At 40.8% G+C, this 26,407-nt stretch overlaps 1 protein-coding gene across 4 annotated transcripts in view; it reads left to right on the forward strand.

Annotated features, from left to right (window-relative positions):
* The window catches only part of ROCK2 (Rho associated coiled-coil containing protein kinase 2), a 168,688-nt gene that overhangs the window by 85,835 nt on the left and 56,446 nt on the right, over window positions 1–26,407 (forward strand). For all 4 annotated transcript variants that reach the window (XM_068143023.1, XM_068143024.1, XM_068143025.1 and 1 more), the window contains 3 exons: window positions 2,696–2,777; window positions 21,172–21,272; window positions 25,993–26,130. In XM_068143023.1, coding sequence (XP_067999124.1) covers window positions 2,696–2,777; window positions 21,172–21,272; window positions 25,993–26,130 — 321 coding nt within the window. The remainder of the gene's footprint in view (window positions 1–2,695; window positions 2,778–21,171; window positions 21,273–25,992; window positions 26,131–26,407) is intronic.

A 26,407-nucleotide genomic window follows, 5' to 3' on the forward strand; every position in this document is an offset into this window, starting at 1 on the left:
CTGTTTTGGAATGTCCTGTTTTGGAATGACCTCCTTGGAGGACGTGTATTCCTCACAGATGAAACTTGTACCCACCTGGAGGGAGAATTGAAATTATCCCTTTGTGCCAATTGGGATATGGAATTTCTAAATTCATCCTTTAACTCTCTCATGCAATTCTCAATTTTTCCAGACAGAGTTTCAATGGCTGAAACCAAAGAACCACGTGTCATGCTATCCTCCAATTGTCTCATTTGATCACTGAATTGGCCAACCGTGGGAGAAGCTCCACCATAACTTCTTGACACAATTCTGCTTGCCAGAATGTTTGCATAATTAGAAGGAGCAAGTTTGATGATCTTTTTAGCAAGACGAATACCCACAGGAATCTCATCAGGATTCAGAGTTTCATGTTCACCATAGAGTAGCTCTCTAACAGGAAATTCTCTCAAGCGCTTAATTCCCTCATCTATGGTAGTCCAGGGTTTAGGATTCCATGGAAGATCATCTCGGGAAGGGTATCTCAGGGCAACCGCTATTAAAAGGCGTATCCACAGATTAACCTTACCGAGAGCCCTTCCTAGATGTCTATCTATTCCATTATCCCTTGAGAGAGTTCCTAACTGAGCTGCTGACTTGTCTCCAACTGTCAGAGCCAGAGCACCTGTATCATAACACCTACTAAGCCAAGCTAGAACTGGCTCCTTATCTGCCCTGGTGAAATCTTTACGGACATTTCGCAATTCCTCCCGTGGAGAAGAACACTCCAAAATATCATCTTCATCTTCGTCTCCCTGAATTCTTTGCCCATATAATCCTGCTGTCATTCTCCTAAGGATCTCTTTAAGCTGAGAACCACCTTTGCCAGCTCCTTTCCTAACTTCATCTGTATCCTGCTTTGATCTCACTAGGTTAGCTAGATCTTTAAAACAAACCTTCTCTTCCTCCTGAGCAGGATCTTTTAGAGTAGAGGGCCCCTCACCAGGATCAGTCTCCAGCTCTTCTTCTCCATCTTTGGCCTTTCCACTTCTAGTCTTTAAAGTAGCCACCTTAACTGGAGCTGTGTTTGAATTTACAGCCACCTTAATGGAAGCTGACAGGTCCTGAGATAAATCAGCTGCTGGGGCAGTGACTTCCGGTCCCACTGAGGGAGTGGGTGGAAGTGACGTTGCTCCGTTAATGGCCGAAGGAGAAGAAGAAGGAGGAGAAGGAGCAGGCGCCATGTTGATACCAGCCGCCGTCCTTGGCAGCTTGCTAGAATCATCAGAGTCATTTAGAGCTGCTTTACCAATTGACTTTTAACCTTCTTTTTAACTGACAGAGAGTCTCCAGCTTCCTCATCACTAGATGACTCTGGGACTGATCCCGAGCCACGACGTTTTCTTTTTGATCTAGTTTTAATAAGAAAACAAGCTTTGGATATCTTTCTCTCTCGCCGCTGAGAGAACAGTAAATATGCAATTACCATCACCAGCAACAGATTTATACACATCACATAAATCACCTTTGGATCCCAGGCATCACTTAAAGCTACTCTCTCTTCCGGTGGAATCTTAAAACCCTTTATCTCAATTGGGAGAGTGGTGGAGGTAACATTTCTGTATCTCACAGGCCATGAGAAATTAATACATTTTCCATACCATAATCTAACTCTATACATAACCCACATATAAATTGTCCGCACCAAATATTTACCCAGGTAATCCAAAATCAAACCCAAACAATATCTGTAAACCAGAGCCCCAAAAATTGAAAAGAATAATTGCTCCACAAACCACAACACCTTCATGTTTGCTAATTCAGCTAGAAAACACTAAATCAATCAAGTAATAAATTAAACTAATTATCTGCTGCACGTTGGGTAAGCCAAGAAAAAAAAAATGTGGTGGGTTGGAAGGGTAAGGCCAAGAAGCCTCCTCCCTTCCCCCTTGTAAAGTAAAGGGAAAGAAAATTGAAGGGAAAGGAAAAAAAAACCTCACAAGCTGAATTAGCAAAGCAGTGGAGCTTTATATTTTCAAAGTAATGTAGGGTATGCGGGGGAATATATACAAATTTACAATATTTACAATATATACAAAGATATACAATAAAGTAACACAGAAATGAGAGTAACCCTCCCTTGCTGAGGGGGTTCCCCACCTCCGCTTTCCCACTCTCTCCCCCCCCTTTCCCCAGAGTAGGTCAGAAAAGAGAGAGAGAAAGAGAAAGAAAGAAGTTAAAAGCAGTTTTGTGTTAATTGGAAAGCAGTTAATACAGGCCTTCTATCTTATTGGTTTCAAGGCCGAAGTCCTGGCAGAAAGCCCAGCACAGAGAGAGATGCTGCACTGTGGAGGAGCGGAAGCTGACTGATAGAAAAGTGCTGTAATGCCCAGTTCACTCCCAGTTCAGAAGGTGCTTCCTCCCACTTCACCAATGAAATTAGTTTAGATTATTCTTTCCGTTTACCAACTTCCGTCCACCATATTCCCTTTCTTAAAGGCACAGCCTCAAACGGTCACACTACCTCTTAATAAACATGATGTGGTCTCTGACTTAAGTCTCTGTGTTGCTCTGTCAAGGCTCAAAAACCCAAGGAAACATTTCTGTCTTATGCTGGAGATTTCAGAGCTGGAATGATAGATAAAACTACTACACTGAGACTGATTAAGTTGTTGATTAAGATTTTAGAATTTAATTAACTTCTTTTTTTTTTCTTCTTTTTTTTTTTTTTTTCCAGGATGGCTTGAATTCTTTGGTACTTGATCTGGATTATCCAGCACTGAGGAAAAACAAGAACATCGATAATTTCTTAAATAGATGTAAGTGGCCCTTAAACAATAAAATTGCTCTGATCTCAGTCGCAGGAAGCTGAGTTGTCAGAAATGCATTACTGATTTTCACTTTACCAATTTTAATAACCCTGAACTTCTATATTCAGAAGGCCTTGGAGGACCATTTATTATAGAGCAGTTTCATTTTCGGAAGTCATTGTATTGCTGAAAATATGTTGAAATGTACCACCTGTAGATTGTAATTTTCCCAACTATAGTTGGAAAATCCTTTTCTGTTATTTTTTTGAATCTTAAATATGTGCAGCAACATAATTTGCAAAGTATATCCTTGTTATTATTCTTTAGAAATTAACTACTCAAAATGCCGACATTGTGTATGCAGTCTTATTTAATCTAACAGAGGAGACTTCTGTAGATTAGGAAATGTAGACTTCTGTAGATTAGGAAATGTAGACTTCTGTAGATTTGCGATTCTCCCAAGTGTAATTGTAGACAGCTCTTGGAGATTATTGAGCATATGAAAATGGAAAATTGTTTTATCAGAGTGTCGAGAGTGAGGGGAAGGCCTCAAGCCTTCTGCCCCCTCCTGTAAGTAAAGGGAAGAAAATTGAAAGAAAAAAAAAACACATCCGGATTAGCAAAGGATCATGTGCTGTATTTACAAAGCAGTTTAGGAAATGCAGGGGAATATACAGAATTTACAATCTTTACAATATATACACAGAAATATACAACAAAGTAACACAGGAATGAGATTCCCTTCCCCCACCAGGAGGAAGGGTTTTCCCCCCGTACCCCCTTCTCTCCCCCTTTTCCCCAGAGAGGGTTAGAAAGAGAGAAAAGGAATAACTGTTAATTAAAGCAGAATATGGTTAGAGCAAATGTGTTAGTGGAGGCCTTATCTGTTCAAGGTCAGTCTGGCCGAAAGCCCAGAAGCTGTGAGCTGCAGAAGGAGGGGGAGAAAAGTGCAAGACTGAGTGAGACCAGTCTCACTGGGAATCAAAGCTTAAGGCAGTGCTCTGCTTCTCCACCAATGAAATTAGTTTAGACCTGTCTTGTTTATAAAACATTCAGCCATGGTGTCCCTTTGTTAAAGGTACCGCCTCAAATGGTTACACAGAGCAGCTGTTAAAGGTTTTTCTTTTCATGTTCCTAAATATTTTTTTTCATGTTAAAATAGTGGATTATTTTCTTTAAAATGTAAGTTGCAATGAGTAAGCCTTCTTGGAGCAACTATGCTTTGTACTGAGATTATTTAGAGATTAGTTTCTCTAAAAAAACATTTTCTATTGCATATGTTGAGATTACTACAGATGCAATCTTCTCTTTTGATTATTTACTGGTAAGAGCTATTTGTGTCTGCCCTCTGTTGCTTTGAGACTGTTTTGAATATCCAGTTAAATGGTGGCTGGTGTAGTCAGTTGTGGTGAATTCTTATGTTTGGAATTTTGCAATGCAACAGTGCCTTGTGTGTATGATGTGAGGGAAGAGCCCTGTCTACAACAAACACAAATATTACATCAGTGACAGTATCAGTAACTTTTATGAGCTATTCAGATGCACCTTGACATTACAATACAGTTTCTGCAGAAGAACAGAATTAGTAAACCTTTTTGTAATTAGAATACAAGTATCTTCTGGCTATTAAAAACAGCAACTGTGGGAAAACAAATCCAAAGTTTGGAAGAGGTTTTTATTTTCTTTTTTTCTGTTTCTGCAGCCCTTGGACCTTGAACATTGTTGCTGTCTTTAATTTTCTGAAGGCTGTTTGTTGAGGTTTGAAGGGAAAGGCCACAAAGCCTTCTTCCCCCCCCTGTAAGTAAAGGGAAGAAAATTGAAAGGAAAAAAAAATGCAGCCGGATTAGCAAAGGGATTGTGTGCTATATTTACAAAGCAGTTTAGGAGACGCAGGGAAATATATAGAGAATTTACAGTATTTACAATATATATACAGAAATATACAATAAAATGACACAGGAATGAGATTCCCTCCTCTGCTGAGGAGGGTTCCCCACCCCTGTACCCCCTTCTCTCCCCCTTTTCCCCAAAAAGGGTTAGAAGGAGAGAAAAAGAGCAATTGTTAATTAAAAGCAGTTATATGGTTAGAGCAAGTGTGTTAGCAGAGGCCTTATCTTTTTCCAAGCTCAGTCTGGCCAAAAGCCCAGAAGCTGTGAGCTGCGCAAGGAAGGGGAGAAAATGCAAGACTGCCCACAAGTCTCTGCTGAACTCCAAGTTCAAAGGTGCTTTCTACCAATCTACCAATGAAATTAGTTTAGATCTGTCTTTCGTTTATAAAAATGCAGCCACAATGTCCCCTTTCTTAAAGGGACAGCCTCAAACGGTCACAGTCCACCCCTTCTAAACAATTTCATTGGCTGTTCACACCGTCCATCCAATCCAAAACAATATTTACAGTTTGTAAGTAAAGTTCATAGTCCATCCCGCCTATACTCAGATGCAGATGATTCAAAAGTCCAAGAAAAATCAGAAAATGAGAAAAATGGAAAACAGTTTATTTTCTTCGCCGACGAAGCAAAGAAAAGGGAAACAGGGAATCTCAGTGTTTCCTAGTTGACTCAGGGCTCTCAGCGATCTCAGGGTTCGTGCACCGTAGATTCCTTGTTGATTCTTCCATTGGACGCAATGTAGCTGTATAGCAGGTTGAAATTAAACTCTTTCAGCTAAAGTTAAATTTCTTTGTGGAATACACTGAATTTCACCATTCTCTTGCATTACCCAATAAGTGTGACCCGGACCTTCAGCTGAAACCACCCCTCAGACAGGTTTAGCCTCTCCTGAGGGAGAAAATACCCAAACAGTTTTACCTAACAGATTCTTTTCTCTAACAAAAGGAACTCTATCACCTTCTACTTTCTGCAGCAGATCTGAAAGTGCAGGTCCAGCTCGGTTCACTGAACCTCTATGTGACCGTTTGAGGCTGTCCCTTTAAGAAGGGGGACATTATGGCTGAATGTTTATGAAGGAAAGACAGATCTAAACTAATTTCATTGGTAGATTGGTAGAAAACACTTTTCAACTTGCGAGTACAGCAGAGTATTCTGGGCAGTCCTGCACTTCTTTTTCTTCCTTGAGGCAGCTCGCATCTTTCTGGGCTTTTGGCCACACTGACCGAAGAGATAAGGCCTCTTCTAACACATAACCGCCTAACTGCTTTTAATTAACATTTGCTCTCTTTCTCTCTTTCTAACCCTCTCTGGGGAAAAGGGGAGAGAAGGGGGATAGAGGGGTGGGGAACCCTCCTCAGCAGAGGAGGGAAATCTCATTCCTGTGTCACTTTGTTGCATATTTCTGTATATATTGTAAATACTGCAAATTCTGTATATATTTCCCTGCATACTCTAAACTGCTTTGTAAATACAGCACATTCCCTTGCTAATCCGGCTGTGCATTTTTTTTTCCTTTCAATTTTCTTCCCTTCACTTTACGGGGGGGGGAGAAGGCCCAGCCTTCCCCTCTACCCTCGACACTCTACTATTCACCAGCCAGGTTGCTCGTAATAAATGTTTTTCCCAGTTTTTCAAAGATCCACCCCCCATGGCTTTAAGAGTGGTCTTCAACATACCGTTGTAGCATTCAATTTTCCCTGAAGCTGGTGCATAGTAGGGAATATGGAATATCCACTCAAAACCAAGCTCTTTTGCCCAGTTCTTTACAAGGTTGTTCTTGAAATGAGTTCCGTTGTCTGACTCAATCCTCTCTGGAGTTCCATGTCTCCACAGCATTTCTCTCCAGACCGAGAATGGTGTTGCGTGCAGTTGCATGTGGAACTGGATAAGTTTCCAACCATCCAGTGTTTGCCTCTACCATAGTAAGCACGTGTTGCTTACCAGAACGAGAACGTGGTAGAGTGATGTAGTCAATCTGCCAAGCTTCACCATACTTGTACTTGGACCATCTGTCACCATACCACAAGGGCTTAATTCGTTTTGCCTGCTTAATAGCAGCACAAATGTCACAGTCATGGATGACTTGTGTGATAGCATCCATGGAAATGTCTATGGGTCTGTCACGAGCCCATTGGTATGTTGCATCTCTGCCTTGATGTCCTGATGAATCATGAGCCCACCGAGCTAAGAATATCTCACCTCGGTGTTTCCAGTCGAGATCAGGATCAGAGTCCATGTCTACTTGAGAAACTCTTGCAGCTAGATCTGCCTGATGGTTGTGTTGCTGTTCCTCAGTAGCTTTGCTCTTAGGAATGTGAGCATCAATGTGTCTCACCTTCATTGGAATTCTCTCGATTCGATCAGCAATGTCCTGCCACAGGTCGGCTGCCCAAATGGGTTTTCCTTTCCTCTGCCAACCACTATTCTTCCAGTTCTTTAGCCAACCCCACAGAGCTTCAGCTACCCTCCATGAGTTGGTGTAGAGATAAAGCTTTGGCCATCTCTCACGTTCAGCTACGTTGAGAGCTAGCTGGACAGCTTTTACCTCTGCAAACTGACTGGATTCTCCTTCTCCATCGTGGATTACTGCATGATAGATGCTTGAGCTGTGGATCCAGCCCATTGGCAGCCTGTTGAAAGTGCACTGGATTCCTCTCCAGGTGAAAGCAAACTGAGGCCTGCATTCCTCTGCTATGGGAATAGAGAAAAATGCATTAGCAATGTCTATGGTAGCATACCATTTGGCCTCTTTGGATTCCAGCTCATACTGTAGCTCCATCATGTCTGGTACTGCTGCACTCATAGGTGGTGTTACTTCATTTAGGGCTCGGTAGTCTACCGTCAGACGCCAGTCTCCATTCTGCTTCCGCACAGGCCACTCTGGACTGTTGAAAGGTGAATGAGTTTTGCTGACGACTTTCTGACTCTCCAACTGACAAATCAGATTCTGAATGGGCAACAAAGAGTCACGGTTGGTTCTGTATTGTCTGTGATGCACAGTCTGAGAAGCAACTGACAATTTAATGTCCTTTATCTTGTGTTGTCCCACAACTGCAGATTCATCAGAAAGCTCAGGCCTAGCAGACAGCTTCAATTTTTGTCCATCAATTTCTACAGAAGCTACTCCAAAAGCCCATTTATAACCTCTAGGGTCTTTGAAATGCCCTTCTCTCAGAAAATCAATTCTCAAAATAAAAGGTGTATCAGGTCCGGTCACAACTGTATGCTTCCTCCCTTGTTTACCATTTAAACTTATATTAACCTCCACCTTACTTAACTCTTGAGATCCTGTTGCAGTTTGATCTGGGTACCCCCCTGCAATGTTTACTTCCTGTGTCCAGAAGTCCAGCCCAGAGGGGTGGATACAGGAAATCATGTAGTATTTCCTACCACAATCCTTTGCACCACTATAAGATGCAGTGCGGAGTCTAGCATGCTCTCTTTTCTTCCTCCTCTGTCAGCTGTTAACTGGGGGAGATGTCTCCTGGCTTTGGGCCTGGCTAGGCCCAAGGCCACGGGGGGATGGGCAGTCTCAGATCTGGCCAGCTGAGACTAGCCTAGCAGTGGGAGGGGGAAGAAGGAGCCCTGGGGGTCTCGAGTGTACCCTCAGGTGGGGATGGTATCTCTGTGGGTCTGCTTTGGGATCTTTCTTTGTCACTGCGCTTTTAGCTTTCTGTAAAAGTTCACTGCTTTCTATTTAAACTCTCCATCACTTTTGCAATCCATTTGTCTGAGTGTTTATTGTTGCCAGGGGTAGGGAAGGGGGCTGCCTCAACCCAGCATGGATCCACCAGTGACTCCCAGAATAGTTATAGGCTCTGATCCCTGATAATTTGATGGTATTATGGTGCGCTGAGCTCCTGTGTCAACCAAGGCCCTGTACTTCTGAAATTGCCAGGCCACTGGATATACACATCCCAATAGATTCTGTTATCTCTGTTATCCTTCTCCTCCCCCTGGTGGGAGGCAGGGCACCCCTAGTTATGAGGAGCATGCCCACATGTGCATTGCACACAGTGTGCAGTGTTATAGATTTGCATGTTATAACCGGAGCCACTGTTGGAGTTTCTAGAGTTCTTCTGAGGAACTGTGGAAGTAACAGCTACCTTTCTGGTATTGCTACCTCGGGTTCTGCCACTTTGCAATTCCCTCAGTCTCCTGAAAAGATTAGAAGTTGGTTGGCCATCCCACTGGTTCATGTTCTCACCAAACTGATCACGCAGAGTTATCAAAATAGTCCTACTTGATTGCCTTGCTGGTCTGTTTTGATTTGATCTGTTTTGGAATTACCTCCTTGGAGGACGTGTATTCCTCACAGATGAAACTTGTATTCACCTGGAGGAAGAATTAGAATTATCCCTTTGTGCCAATTAGGATATGGAATTTTTAAATTCATCCTTTAACTCTCTTATGCAATTCTGCATATCACCAGACATAGTTTTAATGACCGAAACCAAAGAAACACGTGTCATGCTATCCTCCAATTGTCTCATTTGATCACTGAATTGGCCAACCGTAGGAGGAGCTCCACCATAATTTCTTGACACAATTCTGCTTTCCAGAATGTTTGCATAATTGGAAGGAGCAAGTTTGATGATCTTTTTAGCAAGACCAATACCCACAGGAATCTCATCAGGATTCAGAGTTTCATGTTCACCATAGTGTATCTCTCTAACAGCAAATTCTCTCAAGCGCTTAATTCCCTCATCTATGGTAGTCCAGGGTTTAAGATTCCATGGAAGATCATCTCGGGAAGGGTATCTCAGGGCAACCGCCATTAAAAGGCATATCCACAAATTAACCTTACCGAGAACCCTGCCTAGATGTCTATCTATTCCATTATCCCTTGAGAGAGTTCCTAACTGAGCTGCTGACTTGTCTTCAACTATTAGAGCTGGAGCACCTGTATCATAACACCTACTAAGCCAAGCTAGAACTGGCTCCTTATCTGCCCTGGTGTAATCTTTACGGACATTTCGTAATTCCTCACGTGGTGAAGAACATTCGGTAATATCATCCTCTTCTTCCTCAACTTGTTGTCCTAATTATCCTGCTACCATCTTCTAAGGATGTCTTTAAGCTGTGAACCACCACTGCCAGCTCCTGTCTTAGCTGCATCTCTATCCTGGTTTGCTCTCACTAAGTCAGCTAGATCTTTGAAACAAATTTTCTCTTCCTCCTCAGCAGGATCTTTTCTAGTAGAGGGTCCCTCACCAGGATCAGTCTCCTGCTCTTCTCCTCCATTAGCTCCTGGATCCTCTTTGGTCTTTCCACTTCTAGTCTTTAAAACAGCCACCTTAACTGGAGCTGTGTTTGAATTTACAGCCACCTTAACAGAATCTGACAGGTCTTGAGATAAATCAGCTGCTGGGGTAGTGATTTCTGGTCCCACTGCGAGAGTGGGCGGAACTGACGTTGCTCTGTTAATGGCCGACGGAGAAGGAGGAGGAGAAGGAGCAGGCGCCATATTGGCATCTGCCGCTGCCCCTGGCAGCTTGCCAGAATCAGTAGCGAAACTGTTCAAGGCTGCCTTTCCAATTAACTTTTTAGCTGTCTTATTAACTGCCACAGATTCTCCACAGTCCTCATCACTAGACGTCTCTGGGACTGACCTAGAGCCACGTCGCTTCCTTTTTGATCTAGTTTTTATAACAAAACACGGTCTGGACATCTTTCTCTCCCAATGCCAGGAATACAGCAAATACACATTAGTTATCACCAGCAGCAGAATTATACACATAAAATAAATCACCTTTGGATCCCAGTGTCATGGATATGCCCTCAGAAATGCGCGGCAGATCCATCAATGAAAATATAAGTTTATTTATATATGTACAAACTCTGTAACGGGGTATTTACAGTCGTCCTTCACAGGTATCAATATTCGGTTAGTGGAACTATCTTTACAGAATGTTATGTATGGGCATTTAAATCAAAATGATTCACAGAACTTATAACCTAAACTGAGTCAGAGAGTGGCGGGGGAGGGGTTGGTCAGTGACCGGCAACCCTCCACCCGGAGCAATATAAACGCTATCCTAACTGTAGCTCTACAAAAGGGCTTGCCTTACTCACAAGCTGAGAACTTTGTGGAGTCTTTCCTCAATAATGTTTATAATCCAGACAACGTGGCACGGATGTGCCGTAATAAGGAGACAGGAAATGGCGCCGGCCACATGGCCGCACCGCGTGGCTCTGCTGTTCTCTCCCAGGATACAAAAGGTTCCTCCATCAGAGGGGGGTCAGTGGCAGGTCAGCAACGCTGGTTCACATGGGCTACCAGGTTTTCTCCTACGATGGATCATGCAGCGGTTGATCCCACGGAGTGCTGTCCACGGCACCACACGCAGCTGGGCGACAGTGGCAAAAGGACCACGAGGCCTCCCGAAGCACTGGCTGGCACGCACGCACACACACAGGCTCCAACACCGAGGTGGGGGGGGCTCATTTACCAAACGACCCCTATTTACCATTTGCCCCAGTGAATACTGGCCTAATAAGCATCTGTTGCCAACGCAAACATTAACCAATGAACTGACACCTACCAAATATGGCCTGAGTATATGCTATACTCGGGGAAACAAACATATAGCCTGCCTCTAGTACTGCAGGGGTGAGACCACGCCCAGGTAGGCTGTTTACCTGGACTCAGTGGTGCCAGGATCCCCCCTGCTGCCCCCAGAAAGAAGGGGGAACAAAGGAGAGTTAACACACAGAGAAAATATATCCTACCCAAATGTTTGGGGCACAACCCTGATCATAAGCATCCTTCACTACACCCAGCCATCACTTAAAGTTATTCTTTCCTCCGCTGGAATCTTAAAGCCTAGAGGTGACATTCCTGTATCTCGCTGGCCACAAGAAATCAACACATTTTCCATACCATAGTCTTACTCTATACATAAACCACAAATAAATTGTCCACACCAAATATTTACCCAAGTAATCCAGAATCAAATCCAAACAATATCTGTAAACCAGAGCCCCAAAAATTGGAAAAAAACACGGCACCTTGATGTTTTTGCTAATCTGGCATTGCATCTTCTCCTACTCTAAGTTCTCTCCCATTGTCATAGTGAATATTATTAGGCATCTGGCATAGCCTGCAGTGTACCAGGAGTAGCAAAAACCCCAAAATACACTTTCATTCCAATTTTATTACTACTCTTTTTTAAAAATTCATGTGAGCATTTATAGTTGAAATAACCAGGTACTAGTTCAAGAGGTGTATTTAAAAAATAAAAATAAACCACAGTAGTCAAGAGTTTTCAGGTGTAGACTGCATCCTTACCTATTGGACTTAAAAACCATGTAAGAGCTGACTGTTTTGGCTCACACATTGTGAGGCTGTGCATGTCACCTAAGAGTCACTAATGTGACTTCTTTCCTGTTTCCGTAGCATCTGGCAGAGAATGAAAAATCAGCAGATTTGCAGATGACACTAAATTGAACAGGAGTGTTCATCTGCTTGAGAGTAGGAAGGTGCTGCAAAGACATCTGGACAGGTTAAATCAATGGGCTGAGGTCAATGGAATGAGGTTTAACAAGACCAAGTGCCATCTCTTGCACTTTGGTCACAACAATCTCAAGCAATGCTACAGGCTTGGGTAAGAGTGGCTGGAAAGCAGGATGGTGGATCTGGAGCTGTTGGTGGATGGCCAGCTGAACATGAGCCGGCAGTGTGCCCAGGCAGCCAAGGGCATCCTGGCATGCATCAAAAACAGTGTGTCCAGTAGGGAAGTGATTGTGCCCCTGTATTCGGCCCTGGTGAGGCTGAGGCCACAGCTTGAGTACTGTGTTCAGTTCTGGGTGCCACAGTATAGGAAAGATATTGAGGTCCTGGAGCATGTCCAGAGAACAACATGGAGGGCATGTCACACGAAGAGCAGCTGAGAGAGCTGAGGTTGTTTCGTTTAGGGAAGAGAAAGCTAAGGGGAGATCTCCTTGCACTCTGCAACTACTTGAAAGGACGTTATAGTGAGGCTGGTGCTGGTCTCTTCTCCCAAGTAACTAGCAATAGGATGAAAGATGGTGATTTTAAGTTATGCTAGGGGAGGTTTAGATTGGACATTAGGGATAACTTCTTTACTGAGAGAGGGGTGAGACATTGGAACAGGTTATCCAAGGGAGTGGTGGAGTTGCCATCCCTGGTGGTATTCAAGAAGCCTGTAGGTGTGGCACTTCAGGACATGATTTAGTGGTCATGGTAGTTGCGTTACATTCAGATTAGATGATCTTGATGGTCTTTTGTAGCTTTAGTGATTCTATGATTCTGTGGCTATGAAAATTAGTATTTCATAGCTTCTGCATAGCATAAGGTATTAAGAAAAATATTTCTGAAGTTAGAGTTTTGTAAACATTTGAAGCTGATAGTATTTTAGCATTGCAACTGAAAGAATCAGTTCTGCTGCAGCGATTTGTTTCAAAGTCTGACACAGGTGTTTGTGGTTTTGTTATGAACCAGACTGGGAAACTGAGCAGAATTAATGCAGAGAGTGGGGTGATTGGTTGGTTAGTTTCTTTCTGTTACAATAGTCAGGCAAAAGTTTAAAAACAAAAAAATAGATGAAGATCAGGTTTTTTTCATTTCACTTCACTGACACTTGTGCAGTACACAGCTGCTGAGATGCAGGAAAATACGAGTGGACAGTTGGGTTCTTACTGACATTGCCATTTAATGTGAATTGAAGTCACTGAACCTATTGGTTGTGCCTTTTTGGAAACTGTTCTGGGGACAGCAGGTGTCACTTGCTTGGTGAAGCCTCTCACTACCTTGGACTTGGAAGAAGAGTTGGGTAATACATTAAGAATTTTTGGCACAGTAAATTGTTACTCTCTTAGGTTAGAGAACAGTGAGTTCTTGTCTCTTCTGATTTTTCTCAGCATCTGATGAGCTGTAGCAAATGCCTGGCTGAGATTTACTGTCAAAAAGTTCTGACACACTCTGAGTGCTCTGTGCCAGGGGCCTGAAGCCTGCATCCCTCCTCAAGGCTTCCTGAAGCAACTGCAGAGAGGTGCCAGGGCCATCTTGTGAGTTAGCACTCCATAATGCATAGTGAATCAGTGGAGGTGGAGTTGTTGCTTACAATTGCTTTAATCCACATTTTTTAAAAAAAATGAAAAATTGAGGAGAAAGCTGCAATAGTCATCACACTTTCAGTCAATTTAATCACTTAATTCTTCCACAGTAGCACTTTGAGAAGGAAATATTTTTTTTCTCCCATAATCCCAGGGGTTTGAATACACCCTACTTCAGATCTGCTGCCAGTTATTACTAATCAGGTTAATGTTTTATTAATAGCCCATTTCAATTTAAAAATGTAATAGTTTGTGTCTCAGCTGAGACAATATTTGATATTTAGCTTGACTCATAGTTTCAAGATGAAATTCAAGTGCCTTAATTCATTTCACAAAGCTACAATTAACTGCTTGTACTGTAGGAACTTGTTATATGTGACCATTGTGCAGAAGCAGCCTCTAAATGTGTTTAATATGCAAGAGATTATATATTTTTTTGCCTACTTTCCCTTACTATTCTAAGGCATTAAGCCAAAGCATAGCATGTGTTTATTACATGAGGTATGTAAGTAGCCCATAAAATACAACCGTTCTTTTTCAGTGTTCTGTGTTGCTTTAATCAACTGTTAGGATTCTAGTTAAATTGCTGCTTCTTTTGACTATTCATGGGACAAGAAAGCATAAGGTAATATTTAATTCCTAAAACATTGAGAGGAATCTCATAGTCCTCTGAGAGCTAAAAACTAGCATACTTATTTTAGAAAAGAAGCTCGAACTTTCCTGCATGGGCTTGGTATAACAAATCTTTCATGTTCTTTTCTTTTCCTCTTCTGTCATCTAGGCTATGACAACAGGTTGAGTAAATCCTTCCATGTCACTTTTTCAGCCATCTGAGATTAGCCAAGTGTTGAATCATGTCTTAGTGGCTTGTGCCTTTTTTTGTGGTGTCCCCTGCATGTACTGCGTAGCCTATTCGCTGCTTTAACTTCTGGGAGTAGAAAGTTAAATAATTAAGCAACAGTTTAGAGCAACAGTTGAAAATATTTAATTATTTAGAATCTTACCAACAACAGTAGAAGGGCATGAAAAATGGATTTTGAGGAAGCCCAGGCAGCAGCCCAGGGTGTGGTTCTATCAACAGACTTGGTACAATCCAGAAGCTTTGACTCCTGAAAGGTATTAGGGACTTCCTATACATTATCCAGCATCACTCAATAATTGGAAAGCTCTGTTAAGATGATTTACTGATGGCTTGGTGATTGGCAAACATCTAGGTTGTAATGGCAATGGATGTATTTACAGTAGGACTTTTTAATACAGGTGCAGCAGCTTGCTAACTGCCTGAACAAACTTCCTGGAAAGCTAGTTTTGCTGTTTTCCTCTCCAAACAGAAAAGTGTTATCTGGTATGGTGTTAATGCCTATCATGACTGCTATTCTCTGTGCTCCATACCTCCTGTTAGCAACCCAGGTGAAATATCAGATGCCAAGAAAAATCTTAAGAATTTAGTGCACTGTAGAACTTAAATTGAGTTAAGGAACTAATTGTCTCTCTGTTTTTCTCGTCACTTCTGAAGACCACTCCTTGCCAGGCCTTTGCAGTGGTGTCGGCAGGTTGGCATCCAGTTCCATTCTTAATGATATTATTGTTGTAAGAGTAGCAATAGGAGAAGTATCAAATGAGCAACTATTCCCAAGCAGAACATGAATTAGAGTCACATTGTTTATACTCTTAGATGTATAAACAAGTTATATGTCAGTGTTATTAACCACTTTTCCATTTGAATACTTGGTAGATATAAAACAGTTCACTTCTGCCATCAGGCTTCCTTTCATTAAGTCAGGGATGTGTCCCCTGCTAGGCAGATGACTGCTGCTTTTTCTCTAAATCTGCATCTTTTATCTTATATAAGACAAAAATATTTCTTGGGTCTTCCTGTTTTAACTCTGAAACACTAGCCAATCTGAAGCTGTCCCTTCTAGTTTCTGCTGCTTCTGCAAGATCTCCAGCACCTTGTTGTTCCTCACACACCTTTAACCAGATATTATTTTTTTGTTTGTTTGGTTTTGGGTGGGTGTGCGATTGCAGCACTTCCTGGCTGTACTTCAGTTTAACTTCTGGCTAGACTTTTGCCTAGGGCAGCAGCATTTGACTTAATGTACTCCATAACAGCAGTCATTGACTGACTGTGTCTGATCTGTGGGGATAAAATTGCACTCCCTTGCATTTTTATTCCTCACATATACACACCCCAGAACTGCCCAATACACATTCTTTTTAACTTTCAAGAAAATCTGGATATGATTTTTTTTTTTTTTTTCATTTTGAAGAGTAGAAAAGCTGGATTTTTTTTGCCTCCTCCCCACCCCCCTGTACTCTTCTAGTCAAGTATTTGTTTCCTTTTTCACTTGTAACCTTCAGGGACATTCTTACTGCCAGCTGTCAGTGACAGATCCAAACACTTTGCCCTTTCAGAAAGCAAAGCTTCATTTATTTAAAGGTTATAGTGCCATTTTGAAATAGTAAATCAAAACCTGTCTTTAAACACTTGCATTCCTAAACCTTCCTATATTAGAGAAGAAACCTGAGTCATAGGTGACAGCACTCTCATATTTTAGGACTTTATTAATCATATGTCACAATATTTTTAAAAGATTCTATTATATTCTGGGTATGAGGGGGCTTGTCTAATGTCTCCTTTTGAACCTAACATTTTTCTTCTGCTGGACTTCATGCTGTTGCAAATTCATGAGATGCAATCTGTGGTGTGGGCATAACAGATACTGCAAATGCACAAACTCATCTATGTGAAACCTTCTGAAAATTCAGGCCTGCCCTATAAAGAAAAATCTCTTGCACTCTGAATTAGATCATGTTATGTGATACGTGAACTAAATCATATGATCCACTATGTTGCAATTATGACATTGCTTCAGGGTTTCTTTGAGCTTGCCTTCTTGAGGCTTGTTTTTTGTTTCAGATTAGTTCCATGCTGTGATTATCTGTTCCATATCTATTAAATTCAATGACAAAAGAGACAATCCGTCTGTCGGATACCTCTAAAACTGCTTCATCCCTAGATTATGATTATTATTTTAAACTAAGATTATTGTATCTTAGTTAAAGGAGTTAGGAAGGGCAACCTTTACAGCTGATATCTTCTCCCTGGTATCCATTAACAGGAAATGGGGAAATGGTTCACATCTGTGTTGAATAGTAGGTTTAGACTGGACATTAGGAAGCATTTCATCAACAAGAGGGTGGTCAAACACTGAAACAGGCCTCCTAGAGAGGTGGTTAAGGCCCAAGCCTGTTGATGTTTAAGAAGCATTTGAGCAATGCTCTTACAGACATGCTCTAACTTTTGGTCAACCCTGATGTGGTCAGGCAGTTGGACTAGATGATTGTTGTGGGTCCCTTACACCTGGAATAATCCTACTCCTATTCAAATTCTATTATATTCTAATTCTGTTCTATTAATTGTTTAGTGAAGCAAGTAGTATTTCTCCACCCTCAGCATTTCACAGGAATGATAAAATTGGTAATTCCTCATTTAGCATCTCATTTGCTTACTTCATATATTATTAGGTTTTTCATTTCTTAACTGTAGTGTTTAATGCTTAAACACTTTCACTTGAGTTGTATTAACATTATTCATAATTTCTGTGTTACATTTTGAAGACAGAAGGGAGTTTCCTCCGAGTTTCTGAGCAAGATTTGAAACCTCTCAGAAACACTTGAAAATAAATACATGTGATTCCCCTCCCTTGTGAGATGTAACATTGTGTTCAAATATGTAATTGTACATCCTCTTTGACTTGAAATTTGCTGATATTCCCTCTCTATTGCTGCTTCCAGTGTCTTTGCATTTGTTCTTGTCTTGTGCCAAAGCTTGTGTTCTGCAATTAAATAAACTTCCAAGCACAGTCTTCCCTTCTCAAACTGCAAAATTAGTTCTCATGAGTGAAATAATAAACTTGGTGTGGGTGAAGCACTATTGCTGTCATATGTTTCTTCTCTAAGATGTCATGATAGAACACAGCCTCAGAATTCTCTTAGCTCCTTTTCCTGTCCATGCTCTGGGTTACTTCACACTTACCGGTACACTGAATTTAGCACATTTGTCTACTCGAGTTACTAGTTGCCTCTGTTCATACAACTTTACTAGTAGACTCTTTTCCATCATTATTGACCTTCTGTCTTTAAATCTCTCCCTTTCCCATTCCCATTTAATCTTTTCCTCAGAAGAAGAAATTTTAGTTGCGTTTTTGTGTGTATTTTTCACAGATTGGGAAAGACCTCTGGCAGTCAACAGGTCCAACTCTCTGCTCAAAGCCAAACCAGTTTTAATGTTGCATCAAGTTACTCAGGTCCTTGTGCAGTTGGATTTTGAGAATTTCCAAAGATGGTGGCTTTGCAGATCTACATAATTCCCCAATTCTCAGGATTCTTTCCCCACAAAGTAGGATTTTTAATCTTTCAATTTGTGTGTGCTGCCTCTTGTCCTGTCAACTTGCATCTCTGAAGGCCAACCACTTAGACTTGCCTCAGCTGAAAATTTCAGTTCTCTCAGCTTCTCTTTGAGTATCACTCTAAGCATGCTGATAGTTTTCCATTAAGCTAGGGAATGTTTACATATTACCCTTCCATTGAAGAGCTCAACACTAAACATAGCATTCTAGATGTCTTCTCACAAGTGACAAATGAGGGGAAAAATTACTGCCTTCAACCTACTCACTATGCATTTAGCAAAGCAGTCTTGTATGCAGTCAGTGCAAAGACTATGCCTCTCATTCCTATTCGTTCATCTTGTTCACCAGGGCTCTTAGGTCCTCTTTCTCAAGGTGCCTTGTAGCTGTGCCTGTGATGTCATTCTCGCCCAGCTACAGGACTCTGCATTTGTCTTTGCTGAGCTTTGTGAAGTTCCTGTCAGTTCATTTAGCCATCCTGTCTTGGACCCTCTTAGGAGCAGCCCTGCTCTCTAGTGTATCAACTTTGAACCACTCACCAGCAAGTTTTCCATCCACCTTGTTGTTTCTCTGTTCTGGGTTGAGCTACAAAGATACTTTGAGATGCTGTGTTGAAAGTCGTGTTACAGTCAAGGATTCTTGACAGATATCTCGGCACAGAAGGCAATAAGATTAAATATAGTTTGTCCTTTTTAGATCCAGTCTGTTCCCATCCTTGCTTGTCCATCAATTACTTGAACGTAGATTCCAGAAGGATTTACTCCATGATCATTGTGGGCACTGTGGTGAGGCTGCTGTTCCAGTCCGTAGCTTTCTGAGTCCTCATTGCTGCCCTTCTAGAACAAGGACAGTCTGACATTTGCCCTTTACTAGTCATCAGGAGCCTCCCCAAGTTGCATTGACCTTTAAAAGGTGATAGAGAACAGCCTGGTAGTGGTGTTGATTGGTTCCTTCAGCACACTTGAGATGCATCCTGTATTGTCTCATGGTGTATGTCATTTGCTTTATTGGTTCTTAACTCTTGACTTCCTCTACTGCAGTATTTTGCTGCCCCACAGTCTTTTATGAGCTTTGGGAAGCTAGGAGGCCTGTGAGCAGAGCTTGTCAGTGAAGTGAGGCAAAAATGCCAGTGAGTACCTTGATCTCCATGTCCTTTGGCACTACATCCCCTGCGCCACTGAGAGCAGTGGGCCTACATTTGCCTTGTGCTTTCTTCTGTTGCCAGTGTATTTATAAAAGCTCTTGATTCCCTACATAAACTTGTCTAGTTTTAATTCCAGCTAACCTTGGCTTCCCCAATTCCATCCTTGCATTCTTGAGAGATTCCTGATTCCATGCTCCAAACCTTTGGTTTTTGTGCTTGCATTGAGGCAGAGGTTGCCAAGACAGCCAAATTGGCTGTCTGCCATGCCTGCTTGATTTCTAGAACAGATTGCTCTTGCTCTATGAACATGTCTTTGAAAGTCAACCCACTCTTTTCTACCCTCCACAGCATCTTCCCACGGGATCCTACCAGTGAGTTTCCTGAACAAGCCACACAGTCTGTTCTCCTCAGGTCCAAGGTCTGCTGTTTTTCTTCCTCAGTTCTCTAAGGGTCTTTAATTCCACCATCTCACAGTTGCTTCAGCCAGGGCTACAACAGACTTTGTCATCCATCACCATTTTTTTTGATGAGTAACACATCAGTGCCTCCCTGAATGGGCTTGTTACTCACATGGGTCAAAAGAAACATTCTTGATAGCCAGACATCTCCTGGATTGCTTATAGCCTGCCAGATTGCTCTTCATGAGTACATAGGAATGGGTAAGCTATTTACTAGATGCTCATTATCATTAACTCCCCAGTGATAATGTGATCTTTAATGTCATACTGAATTAACTGTATCTCTGATTTCTGACCCCCGTATTCAGATCTGAGATCTCCTTTAATGCCTTTCTTGGGATCAAATTCCATGATCTTTCACCCTAAATGTGGATCTCTTGTTGTATACCTCTTCTCCTCTCTGATAATAAGTGCCTACAGCTTTTTGTACAATTTCATGCTCTTCCCTGGTAGAAGTCTTGCTGCAGCCAACCTGTTTTGCTTGTTCCTCTGTAAGCATGTGTGAGCAATGTCAAAGCTTGTCACACATAAGAAAGATGACCTCCAGTATTATGGATTCCATTCATTGCTCCCATTATGTTTTGTCCTTGTAATAAGAATAGATTTTTAAAGGTCATTCAGCCAGGATTACATTCACTAGCATGCTACATGTACAAAAGATTTACCTTATATAATTTTAGAATTCATCAGAGGTCAGATTTTCACTTACAGATTTCCACAAGAAAACTCCCAACAAGAAAAATACTGAAAGACCTCATCTGCAGAATGTTGCACTGGAGGATACTTGAACAGAGCATTGTAGACCTAAGTTTATAAAGGGTAGAACTACGCATCCAGTGAACGCTAAGAAACACTTCCAGATGGCCAACAGGTGGCCAGCAGTTACATACTCCCATAAACTCAATTTATTATTTTCTATGGAATGAACAAGTCAGTTTGAAGTCATATTCTTGCATAGTCTAAAGTTGTGCATAAAGGTTACTACTTGTATTCTTCACCATTTGCTGTTGAACCTTCCAGTTGTGTAGGAGCAGGTTCCACCTGCAGTGCTTTTATGTGTACCAAGTACTTCACACTCCTGCATTGCCGGTGGATCCTGGCAGCACAAGGGGCAGAAATGAATAATTGTTTGAAAATTCAAGATAGACATCCCTTCTTCTTCTTACCAGAGTATTCCTGTAAGCTTGTGAATGATTATTAGAGGTGTGAAACGAGAGTCAGAAGAATCCAAACGTTTCAGTTGTTACATCTAGAGGTAGGTGGTTAATGATTTCCAAACTGTAACAAAAGGGGATATTAACAGTGTCTGCAGATCTCAAGGATTACCAAGAAGTATCTAAATATTTAAATAAAAATACCTAATTTTGAGATATTTGTATTCTGTTAATACATGCATGATCACAACATATGTTTTATTTGCTTTAGATGAGAAGATTGTGGAAAAAATCCGAGCTTTACAAATGAAAGCTGAAGACTATGATGTTGTTAAGGTGATTGGAAGAGGGGCTTTTGGAGAAGTGCAACTGGTAAGAATGTAATGGTTTAATGATTAGACAGAGTTATGGCTGCAGCCAAAACCATCTCCAGTCTGGCATCCCTTCTATCTAAAAATGCATTCTTACAAAGTATTATTTTCATTGTATGATGAGATGATTTCTTTGCATAGTAAACAATACTTCCAAGTTTACGACGTGATGGATCGAAGGGACTGACTTGGGAAACCGTTTCCTATCCTTCAATCAAAATGGACAAGGCAGTTCATGGCAATTTTAATTTTTTTTTTGCTATGAGCATCTCTGTGTAATAGTCTGAAACCTTCCTATGAAAGAGCATCTAATAGTGTAACCAAAAAAAAAATGTTTTGCCCTTAAAATTGTGCTGCTTGCATTGTGTTTAGTTGATGTGATTCATGTAAAATTTGCTTAACATTGTCCACTTAATATTGTATTATATATATAATATCTCATTTAAGAGTGAGGTTTCTTTTAAATTTATACTGCAGAGAAATTCTATTTTAAAAATCCCCAATCAAAATACAAAAACTAACTTAGCATATCATGCACAGTCTGCTTTTCATTTTGCTTTTTTCCAAGTCATACTGTGTGATAAATAGCACAAAAATGTGAGCATATGTACGAGATGGATTGTTTCAGATCAATTTAGAAATAAGCTGTGGATATAAACACCAAATAGAATCTGAGAATGCAGACACTATGAGCTAACAGGCAACTGTGCACCAGCTGATCCAAGATTATTTTCTGTGTGAGCTTTTTTCAGGAGAGATGTGAAGCAAGTCAATGCAAACAGGAACAACTAGTTTACAGCAATTGAGGCTTATTATCTTGTTACCACAAGGTAACAAAAATTATTCTTTTCCTTACGCCTTTTGACATAGAACTGACATTTTGCTGTTCTGTGATGGTTTTGCACTGTAAAGGGTTGGGGCAGACCCCCTCCCCACCACGTGCAGGAATAACGACTCAGACAAATGGATTGCAAAAGTGATGGAAAGTTTAAATAGAACAGTGAGTGCGTGCAGAGAGCTAGAAACACAGTGACAAGAGGAAACCCCAAAACAGACCCAGAAAGATCCCATCCCCACCTGAGGATACACCCAAGACCCCCAGGGCTCCTTCTTCCCCCTCCCACTGCTAGGCTAGTCTCAGCTGGCCAGATCTGAGACTGCCCATCCCCCCCCATGGCCTTGGGCCTAGCCAGGCCCAAAGCCAGGAGACATCTCCCCCAGTTACCAGCTGACGGAGGAGGAAGAAAAGAGGAAGTGCCAGACCCCGCCGTGAGACTTATAGTGGTGCAAGGGATCATGGTAGGAAATAACCTAATTTCCTGTGTCCACCCACTGGGCTGGACTTCTGGACACAGGAAACACCCCTGTAGCAGAGGACATCCAGCCCAAACTACGACATGCACTAAGAAACTGGGAAAATCATATTGTTTGGTAATGTAAAGCAATTTTGGAAAATACAAAGGTGTTTTGGAATTTTGGTGAGGAGTGTGACAAGAGGTTACCGCTTAAGTGCTTATAGGAGGTACTTGGTGTATAATGACAATCAATTTATTAATAATTTATAAAGTAATTTATATTTTCTGTATTAGTATTGGTGAAATTGATTTGAACTGGGGTGGAAAATCCCAGTGACTAGCCTGACACTGTATTGCATGACTCAGGCGATTTGCAAATTTACATGTAATTCATGTGGCAGTTAACGACATTTAATCAACAAATTTAATCCATTTATGTTGTTTTTAAGGTAATTTCATTTAAGTGTCACAATATGAGAGCATAGCTTTCCCTTTCCTATTTCTTTTTGGGTCATTTGCACTTCATTTTAATTTCCAGAAGAGCATTTTCAAAGATCTCCACTTTTGAATAAGACTTTAAAGAATTAAGATATCACAGATTCACAGAATGCCAAGTTGGGAGGGACCCTAAGGATGATCTGGTCCTTGCTGGCAAGAGGTTAAAAACAAACACAAAACTTTCAACAGAACCATTCTTACTTGAGATGGGGCTGCTGCAGGGAGCTTTGTAAGAAAGCAGTCTATTCTGTTTCCACTGACAGTCGTATCAAATAGTTTAAGGTCTTGTATAAGGCATTTTTTTCACTGTATGTGTCTGCTTGCTTTCACTGTAGCCCATAGAGATATTCCTTTTTCATACACTTGCATGAGAAGTCAGTGAAAACTTTTTCAAAATAGTTTTCACTTTCTTTATAACATCTTATTTATGGTACAATTTATTAATTTGCTCTGCCTTTGAATGGAAGCCTTTCTTCTTCATTCACTGTGTCATGCACAACATAAATTCTAAAGCAGAGATGATTTTTCACAGTGTACTTAGTGTAGTTAGGTAGTTTGAGAGATGTGAAGACAAAGTACTCATTTGCCTTGTTATAATGTAATAGCAAAATGCAAAGTAACTTGATCATACAATGATGAGGTTTGGAGTTTTTTGTTGTGTTATTGTTATGTTGGGTTTTTTTATTTGTTAAATAAGCCCTTCAAGCTTCAAAATAAAAATGGCATGGAACTTGTACAGAGCTCTTCCATACTCCTTGTCAATTTAAAAGAAGACTCTTTCTAGGATATAAAAATGCAAGTAGAAAACATAGTTATTCAATGTTACAGCTGAAAAGCAGTGGATTAATAAATACAGCTGTAGACCTGAACTAATGTTAGCTGGTGATGAGGGCATACATACCTAGATTTCTTGCCTCACAAGGTATGATACAAGTTTAAACTACTGAGCTAAGCTGTATCTATTTCTACTCCATTCAGAATGTTAACACCACAGTTGCAAATGATGGATCTGCAGTAATCAAAATATTTTGCAACACATTTTGTGATCAAAATAGAAATTTGCTTCAGCGGGTACTAAATGTGGAAAGAACCATAAATAAAACATGATTGAGTCCATGGGTTTAATTCATGAATGTCATACTCTCAGTGTGTGCTATTGTGCATATATATTTGTAGCACAAACATTTGCTAAATATTTGTAATTGCGAAGTATATCAAGCAAAAAATGACAATGTTAATATACAATATGAAATAGTCAGCTATGACCTCCTTAAATTAATTTTGTTTTCCTAAAGTCATCTGCTCCAGTATAATAATTTCTTGTGGAAAAAAAGGAGTGTGGAGAGCAGCTTCCCAGATTGTAGCAAGAAAAGGAAACACATTCTTTGCCACGGTATCTTACAGCTAGATTTCTTCTTAAAAGCTTCTCTCCTTCTTCCCTTCCCTTCCCTTCCCTTCCCTTCCCTTCCCTTCCCTTCCCTTCCCTTCCCTTCCCTTCCCTTCCCTTCCCTTCCCTTCCCTTCCCTTCCCTTCCCTTCCCTTCCCTTCCCTCCCTGTATCTTGAGAAAAAAAAAGACCAGTTTCAAGAGCAGTAAGTTCAAAAATAATGTTGTTGCTCTCCATGTTTTCACTCTTTCCAAGATTACTGTGCCATCACCACCTGATGCTTCTCCTATTTCTAGAGATCATTCCTGTTGGCTTGAGCAACATTAATGTTTACAGCTCCTCAGAAGCAGGAGGCTGATGTTCCCAGATTTGTAGACCAAATAGGTGCATTTCTGAAGCTTTGCTCTGCAGGTGTAATGGACCTCAAACATTTACAGCTGTTCAGGAAAAGAGCCTGTTAAACATACTCCCAAGTAACATAATTAAACTCAGTCATTTTGTAAAATTAAGAGGTTGGGGAATCTGGTTTGTTTTACTGAATATGAGGACTTCAAATGAACCAGAACCATTTGGTTCTGATTTCACAAATTAGTCCAGTGCTTTGTTTTTTTGTTTTTTAATTTTAATGTGCAGAAAATATGCAGAAACATAAGATGGAGTTTTTTTTCTGCTGACTCAGACATCCTACAGCTGACTACTTCTCACCTGTATTTCTTGAAAGTGTTTCATGTCCATTTTAATTTCCATTTTCCAACAAGATTTACACTATTAATTTTACACTATTTAGAAGTGAATTAAAAAAGTACTTAAGAAATACCAATGATACTTTTTTTCCCCTGAAAAATAATAATTGTAAGAGGCCAAAGTGGACTGCTTACAGAATTTCTGCAATGGACACATGGTACTCAGAGTAAGAGAATATAAGCAGAGGTGCATTTCATTTCTCATAACACAGTGGAACTTTTGAAGGGAGTTTTTTTTTTTTTTTTAAGTGTACTGGGTGATTTGAAGTAGGATGTTAATTGAGAAAATGTGAAGAGCAGTCCAGTTCTTTGGAGAAAGATGGGTTTGGCTTTTAGTTTGGTCGGGTTTTTTAACAGTTTCAATGTAAGCAAGCAGAATGCTGCAATCAGCTCCCACTTACATGCTCATAGCCATGGTGAGGAAGAGCATATGCTTGTATAAGTGACTCTTCAATAGAACAGAGCTCCTGCAGCCCTGGGGCATGTCCTTCTCATGGCTGTGCAGCTCATCTTCTTGGGTTCCAGAGGCAGCTGCAGGAATTGGATAGGCTCTGCATATCTTAGTTTTTGACATCCTTCTTATTCCACCCTTGCTATATTTTTTTTTTGAGTAGCTCTTAGCTTTTTCTTTCCAGATTTGGAAGTTCTCAGATTCTTACTATGTAGAAAATGGGATGCATGAAGACCTGGAGGCATCACATCTCAGAAAGCAGTTTGTACACAGGAGAAATACTATGTTGGCACTACTTTTTTTACAATGCATTTTAAAAAGCTGTTTCTCTTATTTTTCAACCAACAGGTTCGCCATAAAATGACACAGAAGGTTTATGCAATGAAGCTACTCAGTAAATTTGAAATGATCAAGAGATCAGATTCAGCCTTTTTCTGGGAAGAAAGAGATATCATGGCCTTTGCCAACAGTCCGTGGGTGGTCCAGGTAAGAAAGAACTGTAAAATAATAAAACCATAAATCTTTCTCAGTCTTTAGCTGCTTTTGAGTCTACATCTGAACTCAAATAATGGTTTAGGTTCAGACTATACTTTAAAAAGACATTTACAGCAGTTTCACTGAGTTTCACAGTATCACAGTATATTAGAGGTTGGAAGGGACCCCAAGAGATCATCAGGTTGTGTATTTGACTGTGTTAGAAAGTAATACACATTTTATTCACTGCAAATGCATCATAGAACAGAATTAAATATTTTTTTTTAAT

Source organism: Melanerpes formicivorus, unplaced genomic scaffold, assembly GCF_026170545.1.
Source record: "Melanerpes formicivorus ecotype bairdi unplaced genomic scaffold, bMelFor1.0.p_v2 SCAF_9, whole genome shotgun sequence".
In the NCBI taxonomy this organism is placed as follows: Eukaryota; Metazoa; Chordata; class Aves; order Piciformes; family Picidae; genus Melanerpes; species Melanerpes formicivorus.